Source organism: Amblyomma mixtum, chromosome 2 (assembly GCF_055824585.1).
Source record: "Amblyomma mixtum isolate Tamu chromosome 2, ASM5582458v1, whole genome shotgun sequence".
In the NCBI taxonomy this organism is placed as follows: Eukaryota; Metazoa; Arthropoda; class Arachnida; order Ixodida; family Ixodidae; genus Amblyomma; species Amblyomma mixtum.
In genome coordinates this window covers 266,047,767-266,071,896 of record NC_143013.1, presented here as the reverse complement: position 1 = coordinate 266,071,896, position 24,130 = coordinate 266,047,767, and the positions used below count along the sequence as shown (strand labels likewise).

The window sequence follows — 24,130 nt, the reverse complement described above, 5'->3', positions numbered from 1 at the left end:
ACAAACTCCCATTTATTTCCGGATAGCATAATGAAAGAAAACACTTCTTTAAACCTGGTTTGAGTGTTTATATTTAGCGAATGATGTCGCAGACTACTTACAAAAAAGTATGAAACGAAGACGAAGATACAGGGGCGATCGACAGCCCAGGTTAATCCGGATCTTCTTCGCTTTTGCGTAATCTTCGCTTTTGCGTAAAGACTATGACGCGTTGTAAATATGAACAACCTACCAGCACCAGTTTTTACCCAATTTCACTGTTGCACCTTTGGTGCCACTGGTAGGTGAGAGGAAATGGGAATTTTGGAATCGGCGTGGCACCCCTCCAATTTTCAGCACACTCGTAGGTGGCGCGAGAGGCGTTAGTGGGGTATTCAGGCGACGGAACCACGAAGACTATTCTTTTGTTTTTCATGAATCTTATATGAACCTTCCAGGACCGTTCATAGGCGCATGCATTTTTTTAGCCTTTGCACCCTACCCCTTCCAAGCTGCTTCCTCCGCAATTCTTCCTGTGCTGCGGGGAAGCCAACTCACCTGCTGAAGGATGTTAACCGTGAGCAAGCATACATGCTCAAACCAGAGAGTTACGTAATGAAGCGAATTTCTCCTGCACTTGTAACTGCTTGAGCCGACAGTCTAGTTGTTGACACGGGTGATGCGGAAATTTCAACATGGTCGACAGGGCTTGACGGGGCTCCAGAAATGCCAGATTGTATACACATTCTTCAAATGCTAGGAGTGCGTTCAGCTCAATACTTTAACAAGGAACCGGGAAGAGCAGAAGAGCTGCAGTTCTTTTTACCATAAGACCTGTGCAGAAGCAAGCTGGCATGGTACGACAGCCTCAGCACGCAAGCAAGAACTTGTGGGCTCTGCCTTATTGCAGGCATAATACAGCTGCCTGATTTGCCATTAAGTACTTTCAACAAAATATTACAGCAATGAAAATTCACACAGATAGACTTAAAATAAAATAGGGGAACGACGACTAGGCAGATGGTTAAAGCTGTAACACATATATTTAAAAATAAGGTTGGGATGACGAAGAAACACTGCTTTCCATTTCTCACTTCAGTATTTTGTCACCAGGATCACAATTGGAAGAATCATGAAGTGCAGTGTCATTCTGCTTAAGATTTCATATTCTAGTGTTCCATTGTCAAATGTAATAAACTATTAAGGATTGTTGCTGGCTAACACAATCTTCAAAATTATTTCCAAGTAATCAATGTTCTCACATTGTGATAACTGTATATGCGCTTTCTCTTGCCTGCAAAGCACTAGGAGTCCATAAAATTTTGCCCCTTGATCCTCTTTTCACTAGATGGCCATTTGGAATGTGCAGTCTTCAAGAGCACCTTGATTTCACTGTAAGCATCAGAAATTTTTGTGCGACCAAACAATTTGTGCAATCAACCAAATTAATGTGCACTCTCAGTAAAAATTTATGGAATGCAATATTTGCATAACTTGAAATTTCTTTGCAGTCTTTGCGCAGCATATGGCATGAAATAAATATATGCAGCCTATAGCCAAGCATGCAAATTACTACTGCACCATTAAATTTCAAGCAATGCACCATGGATGCTAGGAAAATAAATTTCTTCAGCAAGGTCATGTTTCGTAAACTTGCAACAGCAGATGCTTGGCAAAAAGGGTGGCAACAAGTGGGGTGAGCACTGCAGTGTTTTTGACTGAAAGCTCACTTTGCTTTTAACAGACCATAGGGAAGACATTGCTAACCACATGCCCAATGACCATTAACAACTAGCTGGCAAATGGACACCTAGCTAATGTCTTTCTACTGACCAGGATGTTACGGTCCTTTGATACAGATATGGTGTGGCCCGGCATCCGTAAATGCAGCGATTCGAATTCAGTAAACATCAGTAATGTTCGTTCCAACAGACGGGCCAGACATGGCAATGTCACATTCGTTAATAACAAAAAACTGAAAAGCCCGTTTGTGGTTAAAAAGAGATTTCAAGTAATAAAACCACCCATTTTTGTTGGCAGGAGAGCTAACCAGGTTAAGTTGCACGAAGGAATTCCTTGAGGCGATGCTGCTTTTGCCTTTGTAAAGCTGGATAGCAACACCTTTGATGAACAAGGTATAAGTAGCCTAGCCCAGTAACATCAGGCATTGCCAGTGATCCAATTCTGAAACACCATCTGTGCCAGCACTCAGAATGAGGTCACAATCCCTCAGACTTGACGATGGCCAAGAACATCAACTGACTCCGAAGACAACCCATGCATAATAAAATAGATGAAACATTTAATTCGTAAGGACATTAATAATTGGTGAAAATATTTACAAACACTTGGTCAAGAGAGGAAATACTGACTCATGAAGGTTAAAAAAAAAATGCAGATGAGAAGATGCAGGCAGCGGGGCAGGGGTACATGGTATGGGAGAGGGGTTGAGAGAAAAGTATTTCAAAGAGAACCTAAATACAACTTATAAAGGGGGGTAACTCCAAAATAATTTATTATTAAATTGTGGTTATGCAATTCACTACTCGGCAAGGAGCCGAGTTAGACTTCAGTACAAGGGTGGGGGGGGAGGGAGGGAAGATGCGACAAGGAAGGAAGGGAGGGGGAATAACAGTGCCTGAAGTGTTGGGCCACACTGAGTTCAAAAGTTTGCACAAGAACAAAGCCCTAGAAGATAAAGCCCTACACTACTGACACAAGGCAACTGAGCTGACCACTGCCAGTGCAGAAGCTTTTGCATCTTTTTCTTTCATTAATTTCATGATAATGCCCAAGACAGAAAAAAAAAAAGCTGCTTTTGACTGTGGCAACAGTGTGCGCCTGCACTGAACACAAAAGAGGCAAAGCCGATGGTTGGGTCCAATAGGTGGCAGGGAACAGCAAGTGCAGAGGCAGAAAAATTTGTTCCATTCCTTTAAAAGGTAAACTCTGAGAATCACAGCACGAAAGAAGGAATTTCAGCAGCAAAGAGGATGCAGCCCGTCGTTGCAACAATCGGCGTGGCACAAAGCTTCCCCCGCAGTCAAAACAACAACAAATATGGGAGTAGCTCGCTCGCCCATCGTCATCGGCGAGCTTAGTTTTCATTCTACTGCCTGCCAGCCTCAAGAATGCAAGTTGCTCGAGAGCTCTCCAAAAAAGACTGGAATCAACGAACAAGTTTGTTCATATGAATATATTAACTAGCTCTTAGAATAACATTTGATATACTCATAAGCAAAGGATGAGGAGAAAAAAAAACTATTTCTATGCATTTCCCACAGTCTCTTATCTCTCTCGGCCACTTGCAAGCCCTTGAGCACTAGCTGTCAGCGCAACGTCACTCTGAGGTAACAACCATATACAACAAAGGCCAATTGCACGAATCTGCAGAGTCAGTCTCAAGACAGTGAGAAAATCAGTAAGCAAAAGCATTAGCAGCCCAATCTAAAAGCTGGCCGTAGATACCATGGAATGAAGACTCGCAAAAATTATGCATCAGTCCAGTCCTTGAATATACCAAAAAGGTCATATCCAGCATTTTCCAGTTGTAAATTTCAAGGCTTAAAGCCTGCTTTGAGTTTTGTACAAACCAGAGCACGATGAAAATGCAAGAGAACATCTCTCGCTGACTGTTCGCAGAGTGCAGGCCCTCTGAAATGCTGAACAAAATTCAAACAAAAGTTTGTTACTTGAGAAACTTTAACCATGCGAGAAAAATAGACATTTCTTACTCTAAATAGCAGTGCCACTCGGCGACACTAATTCGAGGTTTCAGAAGCATTTCAAGTGACCTGCACCTGGCGAATACTCAGCCAACAGAAAAGACGCTTCTGAATAACAATGAAGAGGCCTTCAAGAGCAGAATTGGGCAGTAGTAGATAGCACAAAACAAGCAGGTGTCACAGAAACAAACATCATCCAAATGCAAGGCAGCAGAGGGGCGTCCAACAGTAATTACAAGCAGTGTGTTCGAAGCGTGGGGAAAAAAAAAAAAAAGATATCTTCAAGTGCCCCCCTCCCACATCTAGCAGACACAGACAGAGCATTCACGTATGTGTCCTTCCAGCAGTGTCAGAAAGAGCAGCCTTACAAAAATAACAAGAGTATTTGTGTGTCATCTGGGCAGAGTGCGGCAAACACAAAGAGTAAAGAGAAAACTCCTCGCTAGGTGCCTCACTCGACTGCCCCGCTAAATGCGAGGCAATATTACTATGATACAATGTGCAACAACTTTTTTTCGTCACATCTTCTTCCTGCACTTCTCAGTTTGTTTCTTTTTTTCCACAGTAGCAAGCAGCAGGCTTTGGCAGTACTTGCTGGCTTTTTCTTTCTCTCTCAGCAATCTCGCCATCTCTCGTGCGGGAAAGGAGGAGAATGAGGGCGAGAAGGGGTTACTTGCACATCTGCTACTACGTTTTTCTTTGGTATGTCACTGCTAGCGCCATGGCGTTTGCTGTCGTGAGATCCATACCACAGCGTGCGGAAACAAAACGAGTGGTTTTTGTTTCTGCCATGAGGAGGGAATTAGAGGAAGGAAAGTGATTAGAGTAAGGAAGAAAACAAGGTGGGTGGGGGAAGGGGGGTAGAGGCAGGTGGGAAGCAATAAAGTTCATTCCTCAGCCAAAAGACTGAGAGGAATTTTTTTTTTTTTCCAGTAGGCAGTAGTAGCAGCGTGAGGAGGAGAGTCAGCTTGGGACAAGCAAGTGAAAGGCTATGGTCCCCGGGAAGTGCTATCACCGGGGCATCTCATTCACCCGTTGCGTAGTCGGCCGTCTCGCGAAAAGATGCGCCACACCTCGTACACTCACTGCTCGCCACACAGTGCCCTGAAGCACCCTGCATACGCGCTCACTCACACGCTACACTGTCACCAATCACTCGCAGCCAAAGCTGCAGCATCCACACCACTGAAATCAACACTGCTTCGTGTCTGCACAAGAATGTGCTCTTCGTACCGCTACGTTCCTTTTGGTGCGCTATGTGCACAGGCATCCGCACGTGCGTGTATGCATGCGCAAGGGGGATGTCCATGCAGGGATCGAGTTCCTTCTGGAAATGTCATTTTTTGGCACGTTGGACGTTGTGCACCATCATCATCTTTGCACAGGCCCCTCACTTCGAGCAATCTCTGCAGAACGCATTCAGACGATGTCGGTAACAGGCTGGCTCAAAATGTGCAAAAGGGGCATATAGGCATCTCGGCATGAAGGCTCTTGTAGTAAGAAGATGGCAGCATAGCAGCTTCTCCCCCAGTAGTCTCCTTGATAGCTGCGTGGTTGGTCATTGGGAAAGCACGCTGAAGCTTTCTTCTTGGCTGTCGGCACAGCTTGACGGTGCTTACTGAGTGGCAAGGGGAGAGGGCTGTAGACACCAGCAATTCTCCTCGCCCCTGCCTTTACTCACAGTTCTCTGTGCTTCACAATGAATATAAAGTCCGTCGCTTGTGGTCCTTGTGTGCAGAGAGACGGCACCGCTTCACTGAGGCGCGGCGCGGCGTTTTTGTCCTTGCATTGTCCTAAGCAAAGGCTGCTCTATTTGGGTTTGTGGACGTACCGCAGCACAAGGTACCCCAGTGCACGGAAGAAGACGAGGAAGCTGATGAGTACCAACGTATTGGCCCAGATGGGCAGCGGCATGCCGTGGTCACCTATGATGTCCTCGACGGGAATGACGCTCCCACCAGTGTTGCAGGCCGTGAAGTGAGAGTTTCGTGACAGACACCTGTTGGGCAGAAAGTGAGGGCAACTCAGAAATTGCAAAACTTCTGTCTGCAATCTGCCCGCTGTCTGCAATTGCATGCATACATCACACAATGAATTGTGAAAATCTGCACAGAATATGATCTCTTCAACCTGACTACTTCCACTGCAGGGCAAAGGCCTCTCCCACGTCCCTCCAATTAACCCTGTCCTTCGCCAGCTGCGGCCACCATATCCCCGCAAACCTCTTAATCTCATCCACCCACCTAACTTTCTGCCGCCCCCTGGTTCGCTTGCCTTCTCTTGGAATACACTCCGTTACCCTCAAGGACCAGCGGTTATCTTGCCTTCGTGTTACATGCCCTGCCCAAGCCCACTTCTTCCTCTTGGTTTCGACTAGGATGTCATTAATCCGTGTTTGTTCTCTCACCCACTCCGCCCGCTTCCGATCTCTTAACATTACACCAATCATTTTTCTTTCCGTAGCTCGCTGCGTTGTCCTTAACATAAGCTGAACCCTCTTTGTTAGCCTCCATGTTTCTGCCCCATAGGTGAGTAGCGGTAAGATACAGCTGTTTAGACTTTTCTCTTGAAGGATATTGGCAAACTGCCATTCATGATCTCAGAGAACCTGCCATATGCACCCCACCTCATTCTTTTTCTTCTAGTTATTTCCCTCTCATGATCCGGATCAGCGGTCACTACCTGCCCTAAGTAGACATATTCTCTTACGACTTCTAGCAACTCGCTACCAGTTGCGAACTGCTGTTTGCTTGCAAGACTGTTGAACATTAACTTCGGTTTTGTGCATGTTAATTTTTAACCCCACCATGCCTGTCTAACTCACTGATCATGCTTTGCACTGAACATCAAGTGAACTTCAAATAAAAGCAGGGTCCTAGCATACGGGACTGGACCAATTACATCGTACACTCGTGATAAAAACCAATGCCCAACATTTCACTGAGCATGACAAAACTTGAAGGAGAAGCACAGAATTAACATCACTATTTTCAGAATTACAGCTGGCACAGCATGCCATGTCCTTTTGGCATCACTACTGAGAAGAGTACGTCCAATATAATGTTCAACTAACTACCTCAATCTTAACCTGAAGGAATTAAGAATGCCAATTCAACATATTTTCCTAGCTGCACTGCCATCACTCAGAGAGGGAGTCTGCTCAGCCTGACCAACCGCGGACAGCATTTCATTGCTTCTACCGCTGACCTAAGCATTGGCCAACACCTCTCTTACACTGCAAAGATGACGTATGACTTGATTAAAATATACCAAGAGTATCTTGTATAGCTGCTGCATCTTGACAGCTTGCATGCTACATGGTGTTTGCTTTTCTGCTTCTGCTACATGGGCATTTTCAACTGTGTTTAAACTGAACAACAATGCAACTTTTCAAATGCTAGTGAAATAAACAGCAGTGGACTGCAGTTACATGATAGTCCCCGTGGAGCTCTGTTCACCTTCCTGCTCGCACGCACCCATTTAGGATTAAAAATGTTCTTGTGTTTTGATGTTTTTATTTTATACACTTGTCTCACATTTTATTTCACTAAACTGCATTTTCTGCACAAGCTTCTTAATTAGCATCTGCCACAGCTGAACACAGCTCAGACCCAAGACAATCCTGCAAAAGCATGGTTGCTTCCGAATTCAACCGCGGGTTTTTTGGAGCCACTAAGTTCTCACAACACTTCTACTTTTCACCAGTTTTCTTCTCATGGAGCTGTATTTTGTATTTGCATGCTTATCTGCATCAATTTATTGAAAGTTGCAAGTCTGCGTCTGCATTAGCCTGGATGGCATTATTTCAAACAATTTAAAAACATAAAACAGCACAAAAAGTTGCGAACTTGGTTGATGTGATGGGACTATATATTTCCTGGAACCATGGGTCTCAATTTAAATGAAACGGCAGTTTTCACTGCTGCATATACTGCCACTCAAGTCAGGTGTTCCTAAAGAACTAGAAATACTTATAGGATGCCCACAAATGGCCCCATTATCAAAGTTCATTTTTAGGCACCTTTGAAACATCAGTGTGGCCATTTGTAAAAGACCATCTTTTAGGAGACATGCTCTTAACATGGTTTTTGTGATATGATATGACCAGAATGTCATTTCATGCACATCACAGAGATGCCAACAAGTTATTTTCTGCCAACATTCCCAATTAGACACAAATTAGACAGGCTTGCTGTACCATTTACAAGGATACAACTCAATTGTATGTGGCTCTTTTTCAAAAGATGTGTGCTCCAGTATATGCACTGAAAAAGAATGGGCTTCGGAAAGGTGCCATCTTAAGCACGCTCGTTGCTACCTAACATATTAGCATATGATGGTTGCACGAACACGGCAGAGTGGGCCAATATAGTTTTTCTAATAAATCATACCAGTGCCCACTTTGATTTCTCGTTTTTACCGTCACAGATGTGTTTATTTATTTAGCAGATGTCCGTTCCAAAACAAAAAGACATCCACTAGACATTGAATAGAAGATGTGTGGACATGCAGAGACATTCTCTGTACATTAAATATCTCAGAAGGAGTACCATATTTACTTGCATAATAGGCGCACCCCCAGTTTGGTCGCGAAAAAACAGGTTTCTTCATTTCCGTACATAATAAGTGCACCCGAACTTGGCACTGTGATCAATACTGTACAACCCCCCAGATTTTTATTTTTAACAAAGTTTTTGCTGAACTGACTACTAGTCCTCACTAGTGCTGCTGCCATCGGACCCACAGCACGTACAACGACGTCGCATGGAACAGCCCCAGACAGTTTTCAGGGATGCTCACTTTAAACGCCTGTTTGGAAAGCTCCATCTCCAGCCGGAAACCTTCCTGACTTAGGCCCGCAAAAAGCTCGCCACTAGGAGTCACATATGAAAACTTAAGCACGTCGCAGTCACAACTACGGCATTTCTTAGCCATGTCAAACTTCCAGCCTGCCGCAGGCTTGCCGTGTTCGAGAGCAAACTCTCAGCCGTGTAACTATTAAGATGCTTGCCTGTCGTGCTAAAATAGCAACGCTTGGCGGCAACACAAGAAAGCCACAACTACGATGAACTAACACGCTAACACAGATCCCGGGCCTTTGACAGCCACAAAAAAAAACTGGAGCTGGTGATGCTGATGTCGAATGGATAGCGAAAGCACGGAAAAAAATGATGATGATGAGCTCGGCCTCGGCCGCCATCCGTGGACGGCACCTGGAAGCGCCTGTGAGCGTGTGTGGCCTCCGCGATCAAGCGCCCGTTGCTCGCAGCAACGGGCTGATCGCGGAGGCCACGACACGCACATTTTGAATTCTATTCCCACGTGGGTCGCGAAAAGTTTGGGTGCGGCCCTTACATGAATCTTTTTTTTAAATATTTCCTTCGGGAAAACAGGGTACGGCCACTACATGGGTGCGTTTATGCAGTATGTTCAATTTTGCGAGTCTAAAAAATTTTCAGAAATTTTACCCCACGTAATAGGCGCACCCTCAACTTTGAGCCGGATTTTCTGGAAAAAAAGTGCGCTTATTATGCGAGTAAACACAGTACATTCTATGAACATTTGCTGGATGTAAAATGGTTTTTGCACTGTTGAAATGCCTAGCCATTCAAAACAGCCATGTTAAGAAGGAATCAGATGTCTGTGTACAATGTTAGTCATGCGCTAGGATATGTTCTTCCAGTTCCCTGGTTTTCACACAACACATAGCAGCCCTAAACAAAAAGAAATTAAAAATGCAAGCTAGACGAGTCCTATACTTACAGCCAAATGAATTAATTGTTGAAAACTACCTTCAAAGGAAGGACCAATGCACGTGCCTATCACCCAATAAAACCAAATGCCTTGCCATCTTATTTAAGACTTAATCCACATCACAAAACATGGCTTCTTCGTCAGTTAAAGCACAGCTGCCTCACCTGTGCAGGTACCCATATCTTTCTTTCTGCCCACTTGAGGCCTGAACTGTCCACAGTCGTGCTACATTCTCATGCTTAGCACATACAGAATTAAAAAACTGCACCCTGTGATGTACCGATAAATATGTCAACTACTTGCCTGTTGAATTTAATAAAATTAACCTTATATTAGAAGTTTAAACATTTTAAATGAAGTTATATGAAGTATATTATTGCATTTTATGAACTTCACATTGTATGATATTTTACAGTAAAGCCCTCTTAAGTGGCACATAGGTTATGTACTAGGAACAGTAATTTTTCAAAGAAATAAAATTTGCTTTCAAGTTTAGTGCCTACTTCGACTCTTTCTAAATGTCTAGTCTTCTGTTCCTACTGCAACATTCTCTTACTAGCCCAGCAAGTATCCCCGTTACATTTTTCTAGTTTTCGCCACAAAAAGCACTTCTAAAAGAACTGTGTTAAGGGCAGTTTGCAACAAGGCCAAAGCTGTAGTTTGAGGTTGGTGTACTTGTGCTGAATTCCATGCGAATTATATAACTGTATATATCAATGCAAGTCACTACACAAAAAAAAACAAGGTTAATTGGCACTGGTATTGGTATGTCAGGGTTAATGCCCCAAAACGATGCTTGGGATGTGAGGAAGCACTGACATTGCCCAGAACATAGATAGGCATTCATCTGTATCGAAATGCAGCTGTCGCTGAGAGTGTCCGGTTCCACGATATTGGGATCAGCAGCCGAACATCAAAGCCACCGCAATAGATAAAACACAGGTCAATACTGAGTTGTGCCCAAAGTCGTCTATAAATTTAACCAGATCACAGGTTAAAACAACAGCTTTTCACAGCTACAAGTTTAAGCTGCTTCACAGTTTCATGTAGCTCTGTGTTTATGAAGTTGCTCTGATGCTTTTGTGTCATACACTACCGTAGAGCAGTCATTCAATTCACTAGCGATGTCTAAGTGCTACATTATCTTAGGATATCAAGAGTTTGAAACATACTTACTCAGATAACTGGCTTATGGCTTATCGGGTTTAACGTCCCAAAGTGACTCAGTCTATTAGGGATGTTGAAGTGAAGGGCTCTAAATAATTTCGACCACCTGGAGTTCTTTAACATGCACTGACATTGCACAGTACATAGGCGTCAAGCATTTCGCCTCAATCAAAACGTGACCACTGTGGATGGGATCAAACCCGCGTCTTTCGGGTCAGCAGCTGAGCACCATAACCACTGAGCCATCGTGGTGGCTTTTACTTAGATAACTGATGCACTTTTTGAACAAAAAGCTGATTAAGTTAAGGAAAGTGCATTCAGTATACTTGGGTATATTCTGACAACAAGAATAGCGGATGTATCTGAAATGTGGTAGTACGGTAATTATGGTATGGTAAGCAAGTATGGTAATCAAAAGTGGTTTCCGATTTGACTTTTCAAACTGCATTGAAGACATGACAACAATAATGGCTTCATGGTTTCAGCATCCGCCTCATATGTGGGAGGAGTGGAACTTGAACCCCAGTGCTGTCATCTATCCACTGATTTTTCAGTGGATACAAGCTTTTCCCTGGCCATACTCAGCTTCTATAGGTGAAATGCTCGGGAAAATGGCCTTAGACCCCATCTTTTGCAGACCAAATATGATAACCATGGCACTTCTTCGCCAAGCCACACGTGCACCATGCAGATCAAATCGTCAACATACTGAGGCTAGCAAAAATCCTGAATTGTGTTGGAATCGCTTGAAGTGTGAGCATTCCATGTTTATCGACAACTGACCATTCAGGATCCCAACTTATGCTCTCACACCGTCAACTCACCTCACGTCGGGTCCGCTGCTGAACTCCACTATGTGCATGTTCTGGAAGGCGTAGTGCACCATGGAGAAGTACTGTAGCCACTGCAGCCAGTGGGGCAGTGATGAGGCATAGTAGCCCCCAAAGAGCATTGTGGAGAGGGAGTACAGGGCTGACACTGTCACAGACACCTGGAGGTCTGTGCAGGTGGCGCCAATGAAGAGTCCAACACTCTGCGCAAAGAAAAGACAGTTCCTGCATGAGTGTGCGCCAGTCAAGAAAACAAAAAGATGGAAGGAAAGAAACAGCTGTGCATGAACACATCTTACGTGAAAGGACATATGAAGGAGCAGAAAAGACGTGTGCAGTGTGTGACTGGCTCATATGCACACTGCAAGTTATTTGCATTCCTTGTTAGTCCTTGTCCCTTCAGCGCAAGACACATATATATTCAAGAATGAACCAACCAGTCCAGACAAAGCCATTAATGAAATGAGCTATGCCTTAACAGAGGTATGTACGTCATGCGCAATGTTTCGTGTTAAGTGTTTGCAATGTTTCCCCCTCCCCCTCGGTTTCATTTGCAACACAACACTCTCTACCCTAACCAGGCTTTTCCACTCCGTTTTTTTTTTTCCCCCTTTGCTGCAGATCTGAAGTTCCGTGCATACGACATAGTGCGTCCTCCGACAAGCAGCTACCATCACAGTACAAGCAGGGCTGCTGCGTGGCCAGTTTTCATGTTGTCCAGATGACAGAACTGAGCAGCCTGATGCAGTAAAGACATCACACAACAAAGTAACTTGTCATCCTTGCCACAGGGCTGCTGATATGTTATGGTGCACGAACCAAAATGAGCGCTTACTTAACCCTGCAATCTACCTTCGTAAGCATGCTAACCTGAAGCAGATATGCTACCCCGTAGCTTCAGAAAAAATGCCCTGCAGATGTTCACAATCTGCACAGTTTCTGAACCTCAGTGTCTGCAGTTTTGCGGATGTCAGCTGCTGCAAGTTGCAGAACTAATGGATTGATGGTGTTGATATACGGGAAGAAGTATTTGAGTGCTTTCCAAAATATTCGCTGAATTGAAAGTTGCAGAGTGGCAAAATTCATTCAACTGAAACTCATTTTTCTTGAATACAATGGCATTCTGGGGTCAAATTTTGTAAAAGTTCGTTCCTCTGAAAAGTGCAAGTGACATTTGTTGAAATCACAATTGGATTTTCCTGTAATCAGCTGCATACAGTGAGGCAAAGTGCTATCTCACGCGCTGAATGGAAGAATTGCGGGGACTGCCTCCATACGTATCAATTACATGCCAAATCTGAAGAAGTTAATGGAGCAAGAAACACTCTGAAAGCAACTAAAGAGCACACCTTATTAAAGGCCTTTAACCATCTTGCATTCTTTTAATACAGACTGAAATCCCAAAGCACAAGCATTTTTTAATTTTAGCCACATTGAAATTTGCCAAATATGGCCAGAATCTATATCTGTTACCACATACCCAGCCACGGAACACCGCCTATGAACTGTCAAGAACCCAAGTATAAAAAACAAAATGCACCAGTGAGATTTCAGTTTTCCCACTTCACCTTAGTGAAAAAATTTTGGTCTGGAATTGTAAATTTTGGAAAAAATATGTGAGAGCACTGCTTCCACTGACAGGGCTCACAGGACATTAATTTTCCCTTTGTAGTGCACCCAAATGTAGAAAGTATGTTTGTGCGTAAAGAATTTTTTGAGTGTGTGTATGTGAAATATTTGCACACTTAACAGCAAACTCAAGATGCTAGAAATTTGAAACTGCCACATCTGAAAAGGCTGGTTCAGTTTGGTTTAGAGGGCTTAACGTCCCAAAGCGACTCAGGCTATGAGAAACGTCGTAGTGAAGATCACTGGTAATTTCGACGTGCACTTCAATGTGCACTAACATCGCACAGTACACGGGCCTCTAGAATTTCGCCTCCATCATAATTCGACCGCCGCGGCTGGGACTGAACTCGCGGCGTCTGAAAAGGCATCCTGCAGTTTGCCTCATGTTTCTATAGTATAATATTAATCTAAATGGCGTACAATCATGTGTTCTGCGGCAATTTTTTCTCTCTTTGTTTCTATGTTTTGAAGATGAATAAGAATTATGTTTGGGTACCTTTCACATAAAGTGGTCCTTGTGAGAAAATTAACTCCAGAAAATAAAATGAAAATCTTAATGAATGCAAAAGTATTCAAAGATTCGGGATGAAGATCGAGCCGATATAAACTGATTAAGCGCACACAGGACCAAACCCCACAAGAAGCTGAACTTGAATGACAATCTAATCCCACTGATTTCAAGTATTCCAATAATTTAAGAAAAACAGTTTCAAATATAATTACGAGCTGCTGTGCTTGAAGTAGCTGGTTTGAGAAATCAGGTTGAACTGAAGCACTGAATTCCTTAATGCAAGAAAAATTAGCAACATAGCTGAACGGTTGCAAAAAAGCTGAAATGGCACGAAGTCGCAAATGAAATACCTGCAGCATTCTGAAAAGTTATAACCAACCAGAGAAGCTAGTGTTTTTTAAAACTTGTTTCAATCACCGTTGGCATTCTGACATGTAAGTCCCCAGTGACCTTAACTATTTGCTTACCGCGCCTAATCAAAACGTTCAATTTGAACGATGGCACGAAATTCCACACTCTGAGCAAACCAAGCCACTTCTGGACAAGTAATGCCATTCAGTATGTTGCTAAAGGACTGTTCAGAATATTTTTTTTTGTCAGCAATATGAGGGACTACTTGCACAAAACCTGTCGCAAAACCTGTCAACACAGTGATCGCAGCAAGCATGGCGCCAAAGGCAGCATACTCAACTCGCACTGACCCTGATCCGCAACAACGATGTTCTCGCGATTTAGCAGCAAAGACAATTGACTTAGCAGGCACAAGCACCAGTTTTGTGCAAAAAGATGATGTCCATTCGTCTTATTTTAGTTCCGACGGAGATGATTGCTATGGCCAGCCCGGAATATTGACAGGTGCCTGTCTGCAAATTTCATTTCTGCTGTTGCCGAAAAGATTCACTGCTTTCCAGGCTATCCGAAGTTGCCGGGCACGTTCTTAATGATTCCCTGCCACCAGCAGTGTGACGGAGAGTTTTCTGCATGACGTGTTGAGGTCGACCTTGGCACTGCACTACAGAATAGCCCAAAATGGTGTGCGCTAGCACTTGGTTTCTCTTTTTTTTTTGTCCACAAGAAAGCTCTGCATGAGGAGTATAGCAATTCTGAATACTTATTTCTGACATAGCAGTGCACAAAAAGTATATTCTAGATTTTTGACCTCTTATTTTCTTACCGGAGAAATTTATATTTTTGTGCATTTTGTGAATAATATATGTATTATGACATTAAAAAGAGAATCCTATTCACTAAAATGATATGCTGCAATAAAAAAGATGTTTAAATTCACGAATCAAAAAATTTTTGATGTGCACAACACTGAAAATGCCTGTTTTCCCACAGTAAAGAAAGAGTTAACCCATCTCAGCAGATTTTCCAAAATTACTTTCAGTGTTTCACCCTCGTTTTGCCCCTTTTGTAAGCTTCCAACATGCTACAAATGCTCGGCACAGGTATAGAGTCAAAAACAACGACAAGGCACACAAAAAAAGAAAAAGCTTAGATATGGAAGGCTCACAGTTGGCAAGCTTAGCGGCAGCAGCTTTACCAAAAAAACCTTTTAGAGGCCTTTCGCAAAATTCTCATCTCCTTGGGTTCCGAAAAAGGACAGAAATTCAACGAGAAATATTTAAAGCAGCAAATAGAAAGTGTTCACCAATATCATACGACTTATTCAGGCACATTTGAGTGCCTACACGTAAACCCTTGAGTAGATCCAACTCAGTGGGGCTCACCTGCGAGACAACTGTACTTAAGACAAGGAAACCCCACAGGCTGAGGAAGGTCTGGGCGCTGTGGAAGCCCAGCATGGGGTAGGCGATGAGGTGGAATGCAGACGGTAGCGTCAGCGTCAGGGGCAGCTCCCCTATCATCTTGGCCAGGTAATAGGCTGAGAGGCGATACGCGCCTGACGCCCGCTCCTTGTTGATTACTTCACGCTCTGGAGGAACTGGAACGCACACAAAGAAAAATGCTCGGTGGGCATCAGGGTGTCAGGAACAGTGAGCAACAGCCAAATAGACCCCAGAAAGAATTGCAAGACTGCACGCTGACTTAATAAAAAAGGGTTTGTCTTAGCGAAGGGATGGAGTACCGGGTGCGGGCACGAAATGTTTGGCCCATCGAAGAAAATTTTCATTAAGGTAGGGTGAGAGTGTTTTGTCAAAAAAAATTTAATTTTGCGATTTTATGACCACTTGATAGAGAATTTTTTTTTATGTTTCATAAAATATATTACACTTGTGTATTCGCGATCTCAATAATAATTTTTTGGTCCTGTTTCGTCGACAAGCCAAATGGACAAGTGGGTGTTTTCAGGTACCAGGAAGGTGCCAAGAACAATAACCTGAGTTCGTGTTTATTCTTCTGACTAATAAAGAATCATTATAAAGAATCATGTAAACAACTCTTTACAGAGAGGCAACCTTAACCTTGCTCAACTAAGCTAGCTGGTTGATGCTTGCTGGCAAAAAATGTGCTAAAATTTCATCGCCATAAATAATGCAATACGCATCAACAGGTAGAAATAAGTTTTGCCACTATGCAAGCAAGCACAAGCAAAACAAAGCTTCAGTGCCAAAGCTAGTGAACAACTTTCATCATAACTTATGATTACAGACTTCAGCTAAAAGCATAAATCGCTAAGCAGAGCATCAAACAACACTCTAAATACTGTAAAGGTCTGGAACCGGCAGTGTCTTAAACAGGTTCTATTCTACTCACTTAAATGTTTTACATTTGATTAAAGTACTTCAAACATGCCAAGGCAATAACAATAAGTGTTTTTTCCATGCTCTGGAGATTACATATTACACATTGCACAGAAGGCAAAGTGAGCAGCATTAATTTTGCCAAGTGCAAAACTACACCTTTGTTTCTGTGTTCGCGAGTTTTTGTTTAAAAGAAGCAGAAATTAACAGCAAATGAATCCCGCACCACTTGGCTAAACTACTGCGGTCAGTTCTTGTGTAATTTTGGTCACTGGCTCAAAAAAATGTTGGCTTAACCAACAACCTGTGACATCAGCTAAGCCGATAGGTATGCCAATCTGAACAAGCCAAGTCAGTTTGGTAGCTCTGATTGCAACTATGAACACTACCAAAATCTTAGGGCTTCAGCACCATGGACAACAACGTACCGTATTTTCCGGTGTATTAGACGCGACTTTTTAAAAATATCTTGCTGCTGTGTCCTATACAAGGGTGCGCCTGATGCGTGAATTTTTCGTTTTATTTTTTTTTTAGAGTTAAAAAATTACTCAGGTTCATGTTCAAGCTTTTTTCACCAAAAAATATCACTACCAACAGCGCGGTTGTAACATGGTTAATACTTCAATACCGGGACCACCGTGTGCAACTTTTTTAGGTGAACTTTATCATGAAACAGCGGAGATGACGACTTTCGGGATCACAAATATACATGGCCGTTTCGGTGGCCCCAAGCAAAAGTAATGTGAAATGCCAAAAGATGGCGACAATTGCGCTTCTCGACATTGTCAAGACAAGCCAAGAGAAGCCAGCGCATTTTTTTAGTCACCCTCTGCAACTTTGTTTGCTCCATGTACGTAGTGTGAAGAGAATGCTTCATCCGCGTTGCCTCCAGAAATGAGCGAACTTTTTGATGGCGCATCCGAAGATAAAGACTTCAAAGGTTTTAAGTAAAAATAAAACGTTGTTGTGGACATAAGGAGAGTCTTTGGTTTTTCTTTCTTTTTGCTAAAACGTAAGGGGGTACGGCACGAGTGTTGCCTGTTTCGATCACTTCGCGCTGCTTAATAACTTCTCACAGGTGCGGTGCATTTCGCAATGGTCACGCAAGTGTTTTTAATTAAGCCTTACTAGACTGACTGGGTAAATTTGGGTGCGCCTTATACACAGGTGCATCTTATATACCAACTTTTTCAAACACAGCTTGCATATATGGCGGGTGCGTCTTATACAAGGGTGCGGCTTATACACCGGAAAATACGGTAAGTTGCATTAAAGCGCAACAAATGGTAATAAGCCACATTGAAAGCATTTTTTTTCCATGCAGAGAATGTCAAGGTATTTGTAAAATGCAGTGCACATCAACTAGATCCTGAACTTGAATTCCTAGGCAGCCAAAGAACGACGCATGTTTCTGCAGTTCCTTTAACCCTTTCAGACGCAATATAAACAACTGTGCATGCCAAAAACTCTCAGCTGTTATGCCCAGAATTGATATCTGGGTGAATCCAGCACTATATTCATGATGTAATATCTAGGTGAATCCTGCACTATATTCATGCCGTAACTAAGTTGTTTCCTCAAGTTAGCCAGCGTAAGCAGGCAGCCATATTTCACAAAACAGTGATAACGGCAGCCAGTGGTTTACAGTTACACTTACTTTATGCCTTTTACATAAATCTGTATGCACACCTACAGAAAATTAACAGTGGGTGTTTCCCACTTCACAACAAACTAGGGTCAGCATAGGCTATTTAGGCAGAAAAAATATTCTGAATAGAAATAGCAGCGTCTGAAAGGATCAACATATATCTCTAATAGTGCATACAAAACACAGCATCAGTGACTACACAAAGACGCTTGACACATACACATACACACACACACATACACACACACACTGATGCCCAAACTTCTGTTGTCATGCAGTGGTCTAAAAGAGGCAAACAAAGACAATGCAAGCTGAGCAAAGCTTTTTTCTCTGGTGTAGCCATATGGAATCCTATGACGTTGGGGAGGGAGCAGGATTTTAGGAAGGGAGGTAAAAAATATTCTTACAGGATATGAGTGCGCCAAATAACGCAAACAGCATCCAGTATGTTGTGCTGAAGAAGATCTGCAAAACAAACAAATTGTTAGAGAGGTACTTGGTTTTTACCTTTCTTTATATCAACAACAGTAAAGATCACAAGTGCTGAAACAAAAGGCATGAGGATTCTCAGACAAAATTTGCAATATGCAACATTTTCTCATGTAATACTTGTTTTCTGACATATATAATCTGGCTTCATAAAGAAATTGAAGAAAATTAGCCAAGTTCAGTTAAAAAAATGGAGCACTCTGAAATAATAAACCAGTAAATGATAGCAATCATATGGAAGCTCATATGAACAGCAAGACGACCCTAACTGTTTAAAATGCATTTTGAAGAATTTAAGAATAGAACGCTCAGTTGTCTTAAGGTGGAAACCTACAGCTGTTCTCCAAATGACTAATCAACAATGGGCTTGACTCTCCATTTTTAGCTAAAAACACCCCCATTAGGTCAAAGCTTTGTATGAACAGTGCAATGAATTGATATTTGCTTACGAACAAAAAAAATTGCTTAATGCACAATTTAGACTCAAGTGAATTGAATAAAGCAGCCTGATCATTGACGCTCTTGAAGCTAACACTTTCACCAATTCCACAACAAATTTAATTATGTCGCTGCTGCCTCAGAGCCTGTGTGTGAGTAGGTGCAGCCTTTAAACAACTGCTGTTGATTATAGCTAGAAGTTTTAGTTTCACAGGAAAGTCTCAACAATCTTTTTTTAAAGTTAAATACCTTTTATAAATGGCTGCAGGGGACCTTTAGTCCGGCTATATCACTGGTAGCATATTGAATATGCTGTGCCAGGATAGACTAATCAGAAATATTAAGAGAGTTAGGGGATGTAGAACCCAACAATGCAACTGCATTTAATCAAGAATCAGAGTAGTAATTCTAGCAGCAGCTCGTTTAGTTTTTTTTTGTGTGTGTGTGTGTATCTGCACAGGACACGCACGAAGCGAATCAGCCGATCAAAATGTGCAAGAACGGTAGCATTAAACCTGAAGTTACCGCTTACTTAAAAGCATTGCAACAAGGAAGCTGAAACAAGTGGAATCAGTGCTACTACAAACTACGTACTTTAGCAGTGAGCGTGATGAAATCAGCCTATTTCGAATCTTCAAGAAATTTAACTGATTTATCTGCGGCTGAAAAACTGGAGCAGCTTAAAGTGATGGCCAGCTTTTTATTAATGTCCACACCAAACGCAGCTCACCCAGCCCCTGATGTCAGCAATTGTGTCTTCTGTTCGGTCCACTTGGAACCAGATGAGTCCACAGACAATGCCCAGGCCAATGGTCTGAACCCAGTTCAGCTTGGACAGCATGCGGCCCTTGGCTTCGAGAAAGTTGCGCCGCGTCAGCACCGACACCTGAGTCCAGAACGACGTCGGCCACTTCTGCTCGTGGCCCAGATCATCCTGGCTGCTGAACACGGAGCTTCCCACTTCGGACCACGAGGAGCGGCCAGAGTCTTCTTCATCCCGAATGGCTGCAGCGTGATTAAGCAGACGAAAAGAAAGCACTAACTTAGTTGAAATTTTGATGAAAGCACAGAGAAATAGAAGGATTGGAATGTGTTCACAATTTACGGACTGAAAGAGCAACAGACGGGAAGAGGCGGGGGCGACAAAAGCTGTGAGACCATTACCGCTTTCAAAGTGTCAGTGTCATCAGCAAAAAGTCGCTAAGCCCGCTCAGCATTTGTGTACTGCCTTTCAGTCTGTGCTGTAAACCAAGATCGGGTTTCATGAAATTTCACAATGGTGTAACACAGCTAGGACCCATTAAATAAGAACACATTACATTGGATGCAAAAGAAGCGAAGCCATGTGGTTGCAACCACTGAGATCTTCACGAAAAACTACTTCACTGTCAAAGTTGCTTCATCTGGCCAAGCAGGTTAAAAGTATCTGTTACATGCGTCTGATACGTTCCTTTATTGGAGGCACACTGGGGGATACATGGGTACGTTACAGGAGAGGAGGCTGTGCTCTCGGCGCATGCGCTGCCGCTGGGATCTCTGGCGGTGGGTTCTTGCGGTGCTGAAACCGAAACTCGCGCACTCCACACTTCAAACCGAAACTCACGAACACCACAGTATCAGTAAGTATTAAGTGATTCGCTGGCTAACATGTTCTAATTAGGTTTTAGATTTAGTCCTACTAAACTTATTGCACTCAATAAAACAAAACAACCTGCACACTATAATATTCGGCTCTGTTTGTCATATGCAACATATGCTCGCAACAAGAATTCTCAGAGTTTCGTCGAGTGCTTGGGTTCCTCCGAGTGCTTTTTTGGTTCCACAAGCATGTAACTCTTTGCATGCCTCAACCCCAATTTCCTGTATCCACTTCATTCCACGAACCCTGTAACTGCTTGTAGCAGACTGCTTCATTTGACAGAGTCAATATAATTGACTTTGGCCACTTTTTTGAGGGGCTGCGTATACACATGCTCCTTTTTGTGTGCCTGTCAGGCAGGAAGGAACAGAAGCCAAGGCAGATTTTTGAAATCTGCCAGCATTTTTTTCAAAACCACTGGGGTCCACTACGGACCTCTGGCCTACAGAAACAGATTAAACCCATATCAACGTGCTTGTAACATTTTCACGAAATGTCAGTGATCACCAAATGAGAAAGAACCGAGAATGTGAGATAAATAGGGCCAGTTGCTAGTCAGAATTATTTGAATCAAGACTGGAGGTTCTCAGCTACATCACGGCCTGGATACTTTTGTGGAAGATAATCACACAACACACAGCTAGCTTTCAAAATGACTGTGTGACACTTCTTTAGTGCTGTCTGAGCGCAGTGTGTGGCATACCAATTTTGCTGTACACTGTGGGGATCTTCTTCTCGGGATCGAGCATCACTCGCAGTTCCACCTGCTTGGATTTCTCGGTGCCCGGCTTGTCATCTTCAGAGACAGCCCACACGTACTGCTGGTTGTCGCCCTGAAGCTCTTTGTGACACGAGTCTTCCTCTGTGTGCCTGTTGAAAGAAACAGCAGTAAGCATACGAAAGTTCTCAGGGCACAGCTTTAAAGCAGCCATCCAACCATGCAGCATGATTAATGAACCACATAGGCTTATCAAGAGGTAAAGACCAGACCTGAGAGCCTATTGTGTAACTTTATTCGAGATCTTAATGACAAGAAAAAGAAACTCATGTTAATGTTCTGTTTACTAAGTAATGCTTGAGGTACACGAAACACCTGCTCACAGCACAGCTCAGCCTCTATACCTCATTTCACAAGCTGTTTGCAGCGCTATGAAAGGTAGAGCTCTCTCGTCCAAATTAGGGCCAAGGAAGACAACAAATAGTTCCTCAGATATTTGTGTTAGTGTTGTGACTATTTTTCAAGCAATGATTGCAATGATCAAAAATATAGTGGTGTTTCGCAAGTAGAGCCGAGCGTTTCATTCACTGGTTAAATTAGCAGACAAGGTCCGCACGAACGCAGCACTGCGGAGTCCTGCTGAGAAGTGGCACGCTGCCATTCGCAAACATGGCGTCTGCAGAATCAGCCGAGTCTCCTGCACGCAGCAGCTGGAAACTGGTGCTCTTTCTTTCCAGAGATAGTTTGGTTTATTGGGGTTTAACGTCCCGAAGCAACTCAGGCTATGAGGGACGCCGTAATGGAGGGCTCCGGAAATTTCGACCACCTGGGGATCTTTAACGTGCACTGACATCGCACAGCACATGGGCCTCTAGAATTTCGCCTTCATTGAAATTCAGCCGCCGCGGCCGGGATCGAACCCGCGTCTTTCGGGTCAGCAGCCGAGCGCCTTAGCCACTGAGCCACCGCTGCGGGGTCTTTCTTTCCAGAGATAGAGCCGCCAGTCGCGGGGTAAGGGGGTGGAGGAACATGTTTTTTAGTGCATGGCATTCTGACTGGCTCAGATCCCCGCAGCCTTCACAGTGCTGCAAACAGCTTGTGAGATAGAGTATAGGTTTAAATTCATGAAAATTCTTTGAACTTTTGGCCACTTACGGCAACATCCTGTCATTGACACTAATATAACGGGCGATCTGCCCATCTGTAATGATTACTAATGTTTGTTTTCAACTCAACGGAGAGCAAGAGACTAGCCTAAGTCATAGCAATGCATTTGCAGTGCAGTCACCACCTCATGTGAAAAATGCAGTCTAAAAGCTTTGCTACTTCAATTGATTTTGGCTCTAAGGCACTACGACCTAACCCCTTCCAAAGTACCACCTCCAGTTCAAAATTCATAAAGCCCAGCAATGATGAAACTGAGCTAGTCTGCACTTAGCAGGTCTAAAAATGTTAAAAACAAATTTTAAGAAAGCAGCAAGGTGCATGCACAAAAAAGGTGGTGGGGTTTTAACGTAGCTAAACCGAGTAGAGATGTGAAAGCATCTGTTTAGCCTGGCTGGCTCATGGTTTTTCTTTGATGGGTCGTAGACATGTCTGGCGATGATTAGACTCGGGTTAAGCTCTGGTCGAGGTTAAGCTGATCAGATGTGTTCGCACCGCAGATGGAAGTTGATGAAGACGACGGCGTGCAATGCACAGCACACGAGTGAGTTGTAGTTGAACACAAGGCATGACCGGCTGCGGTGATAGCGTAGTGCCCTCGTGCAGTGGCCAGCGAAACAGATCTCTTTGCGCCACTGCGGGTTTGAAACCCAGTCGCAGCAATATTTATTGTATTTCTGCATGGGCTGCTGCTATGCTAGGTTTTGCCAAGGTCACCTTCAAGGTCAAGCTTCACACAAACTAAGTGAGCCGGTTAGACTTTGTGAAGTAGTGCTTTCACACTAAAACATGAAATAGCAAGTTCAAGTGAGCAAGCCATGTAGCGTTTCATAATGCAATAGTAATTTTATATCCCAATGGTCAAGGCACTTAGTTCCTCTACCCTGCACTGTCATTTTTGTTGGATAGTGAGTGGCCCTCGCTTCAGGAAAAGTTTACTTGGTCGTGTTTGCCTGAGCATTACACGGTCGATGGTTAGCGCTGGCACGTACTTATGCTGGTAGTTTTTCCAGACATGCTTGTGACACTGTGGGCAGTTGACGCCGTTTGCGGATGCCCCATTGTAGTTGCACTGGCTCTCCACTTCCTCCGGGCTGTGGTAGACCTCGCTGCTCTCCAGCAGCTGCTTGGGATAGTCCGGCCGTTTCCTGTGAAAGGCCACAGGGCAGCACAGACCGTCAGTGTTGATTGCACCCTACACAGCACGTCCCATTGCCACACACTAGCTGATGCAGCAAAAGCTCCGTGAGGCGCCTCTTCGAAACGACACTAAGGGAAAATCCACCCAAATTTTTGTCGTTAGTAGAATTAGACTGTTCAGGTCTTTGTGGATATGTTAACGTTATGTTCAGCAGCAAAAGCTGCATTTATTGACAAGTAATCAACAGTTGAAAAGGGACTATTCTTTCCTGCCGCTTGATTCAGACTCATGACACTGATAATTCTATCAGAACGATTGTGGACTCCGTGCCTGCCGAATGGAAGTATAGATAGTGGTGCAGTATAGTCTCAGAGGTCCAAAAACAAAGAAGTGCTCGACACCATCACAGTTTGCCTGTGAAAGAGGCCTGGGGGCAGCAGTAGCTGTAATTCACTTTCTGGCCTTTTCTCACTTATAACAACTCCGTTTCCAGTGCACGCAGCCTCCTCATCATTAGAACGTAGCAATCAATACAGGCAAGCTACAATTCGTCCCCAGAGCACATTTCAGAAAAGAGCACCATAAGCAGA

At 43.5% G+C, this 24,130-nt stretch overlaps 1 protein-coding gene across 3 annotated transcripts in view; it reads right to left on the bottom strand.

Moving 5' to 3' along the window:
• Nucleotides 1-2,257: 2,257 nt before the first annotated feature.
• Nucleotides 2,258-24,130, bottom strand: part of LOC149363874 (uncharacterized) — a 186,530-nt gene continuing 164,657 nt past the window's right edge. For all 3 annotated transcript variants that reach the window (XM_089573854.1, XM_089573855.1, XM_089573856.1), the window contains exons 9-15: nucleotides 23,392-23,547; nucleotides 21,221-21,387; nucleotides 19,609-19,883; nucleotides 18,359-18,416; nucleotides 15,329-15,543; nucleotides 11,450-11,658; nucleotides 2,258-5,703 (exon numbers count right to left, since the gene is read on the bottom strand). In XM_089573854.1, the coding sequence (XP_089429980.1) occupies nucleotides 5,514-5,703; nucleotides 11,450-11,658; nucleotides 15,329-15,543; nucleotides 18,359-18,416; nucleotides 19,609-19,883; nucleotides 21,221-21,387; nucleotides 23,392-23,547 (1,270 nt within the window). In that variant the 3' untranslated portion in view covers nucleotides 2,258-5,513. The remainder of the gene's footprint in view (nucleotides 5,704-11,449; nucleotides 11,659-15,328; nucleotides 15,544-18,358; nucleotides 18,417-19,608; nucleotides 19,884-21,220; nucleotides 21,388-23,391; nucleotides 23,548-24,130) is intronic.